This window comes from Antechinus flavipes, chromosome 2, assembly GCF_016432865.1.
Source record: "Antechinus flavipes isolate AdamAnt ecotype Samford, QLD, Australia chromosome 2, AdamAnt_v2, whole genome shotgun sequence".
NCBI lineage: Eukaryota > Metazoa > Chordata > Mammalia > Dasyuromorphia > Dasyuridae > Antechinus > Antechinus flavipes.
In genome coordinates this window covers 151,342,781-151,353,529 of record NC_067399.1, presented here as the reverse complement: position 1 = coordinate 151,353,529, position 10,749 = coordinate 151,342,781, and the positions used below count along the sequence as shown (strand labels likewise).

The 10,749-nt window shown below is 37.8% G+C and overlaps 1 protein-coding gene across 4 annotated transcripts in view; it reads right to left on the bottom strand.

Annotated features, from left to right (window-relative positions):
- Positions 1–10,749, bottom strand: part of ABHD12 (abhydrolase domain containing 12, lysophospholipase) — a 130,128-nt gene that overhangs the window by 3,565 nt on the left and 115,814 nt on the right. For all 4 annotated transcript variants that reach the window (XM_051975823.1, XM_051975821.1, XM_051975822.1 and 1 more), the window contains 6 exons: positions 10,460–10,589; positions 7,868–7,905; positions 5,624–5,703; positions 3,615–3,697; positions 2,467–2,545; positions 79–206 (listed from right to left, as the gene is read on the bottom strand). In XM_051975823.1, coding sequence (XP_051831783.1) covers positions 79–206; positions 2,467–2,545; positions 3,615–3,697; positions 5,624–5,703; positions 7,868–7,905; positions 10,460–10,589 — 538 coding nt within the window. The remainder of the gene's footprint in view (positions 1–78; positions 207–2,466; positions 2,546–3,614; positions 3,698–5,623; positions 5,704–7,867; positions 7,906–10,459; positions 10,590–10,749) is intronic.

Below are 10,749 nucleotides of genomic sequence, written 5' to 3'. Positions count from 1 at the left end.
CACATAGTTATTTTTCTTGGCTGGGTTACAACCTGAAGTCAATGAAGAAGAGACCCTATTACAACTGTTTTCTCTTACCTCAATATTCGAGGTAGTTCAGGACTCTTGTATATATATTTGTGCCTGTAGCCAAGATCCCTGTGAAATGGAATGAACTGGACTTTGAAGTCCCGGAAGCTCTGAGATGGTGCAGCGATGTTATAAAGCTGAGAACAAGAAAATGAGATGAGTAAGTTTACAACAATAGAGCACTTGAACTTGTAATACATCTATGAGCTTCAAGAGACAGCAGGTAGTGGGGAGTATCTTCCTAGGCCCTGCAATGCTGTTAATAATAACTTAATTAAGAACAATAAAACTTCCTAATTATGTAATCTATTTCTGGGGAGTACTAAGCATTCCCCAGGCTAGTTTATTCATTTGAATTTGTCCTCCCTTGAAAACAGAAAGAAGGAAGAAATCTAAGCTATTTTAGAGAAATCATAGTGATTCCTACAAATCATCTTGTGCTAGTAGCAAAGCCAAGAATCAAATTCACCCCTTTCCATCACACCACTTCCCAAACAGATAAGGAAGGGACAATCAAGTTCAGAGAAGGAAATTTAACACGCTGCTAAAAACACTGAAATGGAAGTCAAGAAACTCCCAGGACTGCTAGTGAATCACCCGAAAAGGAAATCCTGACTCAGTTTCTCCAACATACTCAAGGTCCATTGGAACATTGAGGATAAACAAGAAAGGTTATCTGTGGGTGTAATAACAGATGCTCCACACTGTTACCTCACCAGCCAAAGAGCATAAGAGCAGGAGAATAATTCTACATTTCAGCTCCCCTCTGAATATCAAAGATGGCTTAGTGCAAAGTTGTATTTATAGAAGATGTTCATTTGCTCTGTCTTTTTCCATTCCATTTCAGAATTCCTTTTCAGAATCAATTCTTTCCTGTTAGAAACACCTCTCCTCTAGGTAGGGGATTGTGAACTAGTGGTAAGACCAATCTCCTGAGGTGCCATTCTTGAAACACTACCCTGCATATTTGAATTACCCAGAGCCCTTTCCCCAAGATTCCCTTTTAAATTGAAAATATTCATGAGAGGGATGATTTATTAAACTGTTTTAACATTACTACCTATTAGTAATTTTTCCCTCATGAAAAGAGGGACTCTGTAACATTCAATAAAATTTAGTAAAATTTCTTCAGTGTGTGTATGACCTCAAAGAGCCCGATGGGACGGTACTAAAAGGAGCTTGAATAAGGACAAATTTGCTTAAAATCATACATGTTTACTAAAGTGCCAGAATTTGAACCCAGCTCTTCTGACTTCAGATCCAGCAATCTCTATACTACACTTTCTTCCCATCTTGTTCACTCACCAAAAGAAATGGTCATGGGGAGAATTCCTCAAAGAGAGCTGGTATTGAGCAAAACAGTAGAAGGGCAGGTTTGTCATTCCCCCCCCTTCCCCCCCTTTTACTAAGCACCTAGAATAACCTCCTTACTTATATCCATTAGCTTGAGATGTTAAAGGAGATAGTCCATCTCACTCATCAGGGAATGACTGACTTAGAAAGTAAAGATTAAACTAAACCCCCTTTGCCTCTAGCCAACATACAGGTCTGCCATAGAGCACTGTAATTATATTCTTGCCTTCAGAAATAAAAATTGAATTTTCTTATGAACAAGCCAGTTGCATTGATCTGTGAATGAATATCTTTAAATTATTCTTATCACTCAAGAAGTCAACTATTTCCTTGAAGACATACATATACACACATATGCATATGTGTATGTATATACAAGAAAAACTGAACTCTAGCATCTACCAGTCTTTCCATAGTCTATAAACCACCTAGCAAAGATTACAATTCCATAGGAAAAGAATACTAAATGTAACTAAATTCGCTTTGCCACAATAGCCGTTTAAATGAAATTCAATTCATAAAATACTCTCATTACTCTTTAGTTACTCCCACTGTTAACATCAGCAATTTTGTCTATTCCCATTCTCTTTCCTCTTGTATAGTTCTGGGGAGAGGCTAGGGTCCACTTCTAGTTTCACACCAATTCCAAACATGCCATTTTAGTTAGAACAATGTTCCCTAAAGACTCATTTTTCTTTAAGAATCTGCTCATTGGCATAGCAGCTACAGTAGAGTATCCCACCTTCTAGCTTCCCTAGCTTAAAGCCTCAAATTATTTATATAATGATCCCTTAAAACAACCTAGTGCAGGGAAAAAAATCCTGGCTCTGAAGTCAGAGGATGTGGGTTCAAATACTATCTCTGAGACTTTGGATAAGCCACTGAACTCTTCTGAATCAGTTTTTTTTACTTGAAAAATAAGGGGCTTGGACTCAGTGCTGTCTATAACTCTTCTAAACTTTAAAGCCAGAATCCACTGGTCTTTTCTACTCTTTGCTCCTCATTTTACTCTTCCCCCCCAAGCCACCAAGCAGGCTCACATACCTTTCTTCCTAGATGGAATGGCACAATAGGGTCATCTTCAGCATGAAGAATTAGCAAGGAGCATGATATGTATTTCACACTGTAATGAGAAGAACAGAAAAATTATAAATAATAAAACAAAAAAGCATTCTAGTAACTGTGAAAAGACACAGAAAGTTACTATCTGGTTGTTTCTGATGGGGAATTTGAGATTTTGGCTTCAATTATGCTATCTGAGTCTACACAATAATATATGTTAAACCTTTCAGTTTTTAAAAAAGTGAACATGAAATCGATTTGATAGAGAAATTCCAACTTAATATATCTTCAAAATATAATCCAAAACAACAAAAAAAGCTATTCGTTTATAGATTGAAGTGGAGCCATATGTAATTGCCAAAAAAATTCCAAAACTTTAAGCAACATCAATTTCCAACAGAAGGGGCAATGGTTGGATAACATTTGGTACATTAGCATAATATAATATTACAGTGTCATTAAGTTAAATAACTTGTCAGAGCCACACAAGCAGGAAGTATCAAGAGGTGGAATATGAACCCATTATCTTCTCCCACTCCAAGCCTAGCTACTTTGCCTCAGCTACTATGTAAGAAATGGTCTGTTGTTCTTCAGTCGTTTTTCAATCATGTCCATATCTTCACAACCTCATTTGGAGTTTTCCTGGCAAAGATATTAAAGGGATTTGCCATTTCCTTTTCCAGCTCGTTTTTACAGATGCGGAAACTAAGGCAAACAGGGAAAAGAGACTTGTCTAGAGTCTAATAAGTATCTAAGGCCATATTTGAATTCAGGAAAATAAGTGCTCCTGATTTCAGGTCTGGTGCTTTATCCACTACGCCACCTGGCTGCTTGAAGGCATTTGTAATCCTCCTCTCATTCTTTAAAGCTCACATTTTTGAGTTTATTACTCATAACTAAACTGTAAATTCTGGAATAGGGAGAAGAAAAAAAAATAAAGATTTAGTGATACTGTATTGGACCATCTGGAATGCAAATTCACCAATTTTGACACTTTCTTTCATTATAGGCTCAATATGTAACTAACCACTTTATTATATAGTTGGTAGTAAAATACCAGATACTTCAGCTTTCCTCCTTGAAGAGACAAAGAAGAAAAGAAAAGTTAAGAAAAAAGAATGGTCACTTACTTTTCGTCATTCGCAAATTTAATTCCACTGCTGGTGATGGGGTCAAGAAAGAACCAATCAAATCCAGGAAAGTATCGGTAGACCTAGAGACACAGCAAAGACAGCAATCGACAGATATATTTAACAAAATTCCCTCCATATGCACCCTTTGAGGTCTCTCATGTTCCAATACAGCTTCCACAAGCAGCTGGCCCCTGCACAGGCCCCAATGTTCTTCTGTTTCTGCTGGTATCTGTCCAGAACTCCCTTCACTCCCAACTCTTGACTGTGTTCATTGAGGATGTGAAAAATAATGCAAATAGAAAGGAATTCTACATTTGTCACACCTGTACCTCAGTAAAGATAGCTACAGGTCACTTTATGGATATGGCTACATTAAGTACATCAAGCTTTTAATGCCCTTTGAAGGCAGTTCTACTAAGTAAAAAAGTAGGCTGGTGTTATTAAGAGAAAGTCTACTTCCTCCCCAATCTTGTCTCTCTAATCCAAGTAATTCAGAAACAGAAATTATACCATCAGGGAGTTATTTGAATTACCCATAGCCCTTTCCCCAAGATTCCCTTTTAAATTGAAAATATTCATGAGAGGGATGATTTATTAAACTGTTTTAACATTACTACCTATTAGTAATTTTTCCCTCATGAAAAGAGGGACTCTGTAACATTTAATAAAATTTAGTAAAATTTCTTCAGTGTGTGTATGACCTCAAAGAGCCCGATGGGACGGAGCTTAAATAAGGACAAATTTGCTTAAAATCATACATGTTTACTAAAGTGCCAGAATTTGAACCCAGCTCTTCTGACTTCAGATCCAGCAATCTCTATACTACACTTTCTTCCCATCTTGTTCACTCACCAAAAGAAATGGTCATGGGGAGAATTCCTCAAGGAGAGCTGGTATTGAGCAAAACAGTAGAAGGGCAGGTTTGTCATTTCCCCACCTTTTACTAAGCACCTAGAGCCTTCAGAACAAGTAGAGTATAAGTTCTTAGGGCTATGGGGCTGTTTTGACTTTTATCTGCAGCCCTGCACATAGTAGGCACTTAATACTTATTACTCTAAGTCTCACTTATTATGGGATAAAGACAATAAACTGAATCATGCTGAGACAGCAATTATGACTATGCTACCACAATGATTTTTATTAGTCCATAAAAATCTGGCTTCAGGGGCTGATTTTCAAACTCAGTTTCTGCTTTGGTGGTATAAGCAGGGACTTAATTTAGAGATGAAAGGATTAAAACCAAATGATAACCTTCCTACACAGTAAGAAAACTAGAGGCTTGAGATCCTTTGCCTTTTAAGGGATGGCTGAATCACAAAATATTCAAGAAAAGGTTACAATGGCCTCTGCCCCAAGCAATGAACTTGTATGACATCACAATTCAAAGGGGGAATCCCAGAGTTACCTTATTCCAAGAGCTCAAAACAAATCTAGAAATACAACGGACCCCAAGAATTTCAAAGAAAGAGCTAATATGGGACAAACAAGAAAAATTAGCATTGTGAATCTTTTGGTTGCATCTGGGAGACACAAACAAAGAGAGAAAGACAGACAGAAAGAAAGACAATCAAAACATCTCAGTCTCCCCACAATTCTATCTGCTTGGTCAACCCAAAGAACCTTTCCTTTTAAACTCACAATTTTCAGTTTCTAATCCCAGATAATCTAGTCTGTGCACTTGGCAGGCGGGAAAGTGAAGATAAAGGAAAGAGAAGTGGGCTCAGAAAACAAACACAACAATCTTCTAACACTTATGACCTTCCTTTAAATTCTTAAATAAATATTTCTCTAAGGAAACTGCCATTTCTAAAAAGTGCACCAACGGTCAGGTCTGTGTAAGAAATCTTTCTCGGGATTTGACTCCTCTCCCCTCTGAATGGATTGTGAAAGAACATTTTTTATCCTTTCTTGCTGCACACCAATACTATAAAGTTTATATGCAGGCAAACATGTTGGCCTTTGCTTAAAATGAAACCAGCAAAATTCATTTTAAAATCTCTACTTGCCACTGAAAATGGATGACTTTTTGCTTCTTCACGTATATTTGTAAATGGAGATTCCAATATGAGGGCATCTGGAGGAGTTTCTAAACAAGGGAAAGAAAAAGAAAATATGATCGTGCAATATGCCCTGGCAAGATGATGCCATTTTTAAGTAACTTTGAATGCATCTCTGTCCAAAACTGTGCCAAAGGGATCTGAGAAAAGTTCTTTCCAGACAAAGCTCTAGAGAGCAAGTGTCCATCGCTCCAGCCTAGCCTTTGGACATTCTGCTGATGACTCCTTCCCACTGGAAAGATTCTCAGAGTTCATATCCAATCCAATCTCTTCATCAAAAAGGAAAGAGGGGAATGATTAATAAAATCAGTACGGAATTCAAACATGACCAGAGTGAAAAGCATATGACCTCAGACACGCCCTGAAAAAACCCAGAATTGTGCCTGTCCAGAACCCACCCCATTCCACTCTTATCAATCTGTGTCCCTGATCTGGAGGGCCCACATTGAGCAGTTTCCAGGAACAAAGAGGCGATCCTCCTGTACTTTGCCCTAGTTAAGTTATAGCTGGAGAACTGTTCAATTCTGGGCCACACATTTTAGGAAAGACACTGGTAAGAAGGAGATAATCAGTAGGGAAAAGACCCTAAAGGTCATACCATAAGAAGGAACCAGAGATGTTTTGTCGGGATAGGGAAAGACTTAGGGGACAAGATAAGCCCTCTCCCAAGTATCTCAAAGCTGTCATGTACAGGAAGGATTAGATTTGTATTGTTTGGCTCCCAAGGGTAGAAAGCCAGGGGCTGAAGCTGCAAAGGGACAGATTTCCAATGGCTGGGAGAAAAGCTTCCAAACCATAGAGCTATTCAAAAAAAAAAAAAAAAAAAAAGCCCAAGGAGAAGAGTCTCCTTCATGAAAGGTCTTTGGGCAAAGAATGGAATGGATGGCTGTTCACCAGTTAGGAGAAAGAACTACTTTTTGTTGCATAGCTCTAGTAGTTCAGAAATTTTTTTGATCTCAAATTTGCCTGCAACCTTTTCTTTTTCATGCATGGCTGGGATAAAATGAGGCAGTACAGTGGCGCTGTGAATAGAGAGCTGGGCTCGGAGTCAGGAAGAGTTCCTATCAAGATTCAGATCCTTGCTATGTGATCCTGGACAGATCACCACCTCTCTCTGCCTCAGTTTCTTCAATTGTAAAATGGGGATCATTACAGCCCCTATCTTCCAAGGTTGCTGTCAGGATCAAATGAGACATTCGTAAAGTATAAAGTAGGACACTGCCTGGCTCATGGCAGGTGCTAAACAAATGTTTATGGACTTGACTTCCAACTCCTCTGCACAACTTCCCAACCCCAAAGTGAGTAGAGCAAGCAGGATGATCCATTTTATGAATGAAAGCACTGAAATGAAGAGAAGCAAAGTGTGTTATTTGTTCAAGGCACATGGACAAAAATGTCAAAAGACTGATCCAGCTTATAACAATTGGGCCAAACTGATTCCAGAACTCAAAGTCATTTCTTGCGTCTTTAGACCATGCTCTAGCTGTTTTTTCAAAGTCATTATTTACAGATGAGGGGAAAAGAGAGAGGAAGAGTCAAGTACATCTTGTTCCGAACACAATTATCTTAGAAAATAAACACAAAGAGGTACGGTGGTAATACTTAGTATTAGCTGCCTTTGGCTACAGGAGCATGCTGGGGAGTCTTTCCTTTAGAGCCAGAGATGCTAACATTGAGGAGTTTGGGGGCTTTTTGGTTGTTTTTGTCTTAAAAAAAATTCTCTAAGAGCTTTGAATAATTTGCATTTGTGCCATGGTAAGGTTTATGACTTTGTTTAAGAAAGTGAAATTTCTACAAAGATAGATTTAGGCTTGGTGTAAAAGAAAAAATGTCCCAATAATTATAGCTATCAAGAAATGGAATCAGTTATCTTGAGATTTCATATATCATCTAAAAAAAACTTAAAGAGAATACACATAATAGATTGGGCAGAGATAGGACCCAACTGGCACTTCAGATCCAATGAAAAAACACAACCACAATTCTATCTAAATGAAAGGTACCTAACTTCATTTAAGTTGAGGAGCTGGAAGGGAGAGACTCAATAGCATGCAAACCTGAGGTATAAGAGAACATGTGAGACAGAAAGACCTAGTGATATCAAACTTCTCCTGATGGAAAAGACTATTCAGTAGAAGCTATGGCATATAGAAAAATGATGGGTCATTAAATGCCTCATTAATGAACTCTTACCTCGTTCACATAAGCGCCTTACTAAATTGGTTGCAACTCTAGAAAGAAAAAAAGTAAGCAAATTAGTTACAAATAAAAGTTAATTCTTTTCTTTTTCCTAATCAAGACAAGAATGATTTAAGCCCCCAGCAGGATAAGCATAGAACAGCTTCCAATGAAATGATAATCTACCCCTTTTTTGAGGATTTTTTAAAAAGAGAGGTTACTATGATTTGACAGCTGGAGCCCTTTCAAGAAGAATGACCACCTATAAACTGAACATGGAAACTGAACATGATATCTTTATAGAAAGATATCAACTGTAGGAAGCCCTAGGCTTGTGTTTGCCAAGTTCTCTTCTTTACCACCTTACCTTGGGAATGGATGAATACTTTTTTGATGCTAATGGGTGAGCCAACTTCCTAAATGACCACTGTTAGCCTTCTACTACTGAACCATGTCCATAAAACCTGTCAGGATTTCAACTAACCTTTCCACTAGCAGACTTAGGAAAGCACATTGACCACTTCTCAGGAAAGACTACTTAGAACATCATGAGTGATTGCTTGCAAAGTGCCACTAAAATTGGCAAAATGTCTGGAACCAGCCAGCACGTGAAGTAAATATTTATCCTTATTTATCTTTAATGTATATTTTCTAATTCAGACAATACTTGCAGAGAGATCATTTTCCTTGTCTGCAGTTGCACCCAGACCACAATGGTTTCATCTTTGATGAAAAACTGGGAAGCCAAAGAAAATGTCCTTTTTGAATTAGGTTCCCCTTTTTTGAGCAAATAAGCATAGCAGCCCCTTTTTGGATTTTCATTCTCCTCTAGCTAGTATTTAAGCTTTTTTCAAACGTCCCCACTTTATAGCCTTCAGAAAACTATGAAAAAGTGCAGCATATCTCTCACATGCTGGCTAATGAAGGTAATAGGACTAGAGTATCATATCTTGTGGCACTTTCCCCCATCAGCTGGAACATATTCACATATTTCAACCTTCTTGAGAATTGGAGAAATTGTTGGCTCCCATGGGAGTTATAATGAAATAGAAAGGGACAGAATAATATAGACCACCTCCCTTATGGGCCTAACCTTTCTGAAGAGTGCCTATTTGCAGCTCCAAGCACAACTTGTACACACCACAACACAAATTCATCAGCAGGAAGTCTTTTTTTCCTGAGCTGACTTCCCATCTGTTCTCCCTAGATTTTGTCTGTCAATATCTAGTTTTTTTACATATTGTCTCCCCCATTAAAATATGAGTCCTGGGACAGCTCGGTGATACAGTAGATAGGTCCTCCTAACTTTAGGGCTGGTGCTCTGAGTTCAAATCTGACCTCAGACCCTTAACACTTCCTAGCTGTGTGACTCTGGACAAGTCATCTAATCCCAATTGCCTCAAGGGAAAAAAAAGTGTGAGTCCCTTAAAGGGAGGAACTGTTCCTCCCTTTCTTTGTATCTCCCCAGCAGAATGTCTGTTACATAGTAATAAGTGCTCAATAAATATTTTTTGATAGGATGAACAGTAATAAGACCCTTAGTAGATGAGAGCATTAGACATAAAAGTAAGGAAGGCCTGAGTTCAAATGTAGCCCCAAACACTTACTGCCTCTGTTATCCAGAGCACTTCACTTATATTTGCCTCAATTTACTCATTATTGAATGAGGAATAAATAAAAGATGTTATTTGAGATGACAATCTGTGAAGTAGTTTACAAACTTTAAAGTGTTATATAAATCCTAGCTATTAAGAGGGAAAGGAACTAGAATTAGAGTTGGAGGAGTCCACCTTTCATTTATACTGTTTTACCAAACCGATCCTTTTCTACCTTATGCTGCCAATCTATGTGTCTTGCTAAAGCTTAAGAGGTTCTTGTAAGCCTCCCAAGTTCCTATTTACATCATTTTATCTTTATACATTTAGTTATTTTCTTACACCCAGGAACACTGATAGCTCCTTTGTAGGCCCAAATCCCTGACTCTCACTACCCTCACCAAAACATAAAAGACTCAGTATTCTCTCTTCCTAAAAAACGTCTTTCTAATCTCTCCTATTTCCCTACTTCATGAATCGCTTAATTAAGGTCTTTTAAAGTAGATTATTTCTCTAAAGTACTAAAAATTTTAACTGGGTTTTTATATATTAATCAACTTCCTAGATTAAAAGGGGAAAAAAATCTAGAAGAATAAGGCAAGGATCTTTTTTCCTTCAATGTGGCAGGTTGCTGGTGTCAAAATTTCTTTTACCCCAAAAAGAGGAAATCCTTCTGAAACTTAGATGGGTTACCTATGGTACAAAGAAAACTTAAGGGATGCATCCAGGGTCACACAGTGAGAAAGTGTCATAGTTTCATCATGAGTGGAATTTAAACCTTGGTTCTGCTAGATTTTCTAAGCCCAGCACTCTATCAATTGCACCATTTTGTCTCTTAATTCTACATTATTTAATGATACAGTGAAAAATACCTAAGGATAAGCTTCAGAAATGTTCATGAAAAAAAATAGAGCTTGAGCAAAATACTGACTTGGAAAGGCTGATAATTAAAAGGTACTTACACCCACTCACCCTTTTTTCCCTTCAAACACCAGGTAAATGGAACTCTTACCCAGTGCCTAGTGAATGGCCCCAAATATACACAGGATTGTAACCACTTCTTGCTTTTATCCAGTCAAACACATGTAGAGCATCATAGGTCATTCCCCCTTCTGTTGGAGTTCCTATTGAATCACCCCAACCTAAAAAAGAAAAGTCCAGAGAAAGAGCAAATAAAAGATCTTACATTTAAAACTATTCGTCAAATAAAAATTATTTGCATGCCCAGAAAGAGATTATTTATGGGTTGTCACAAAGGAAAAAGAGGTTTATTTTGAGTCACTGTTGAGAAAGCAACATGAG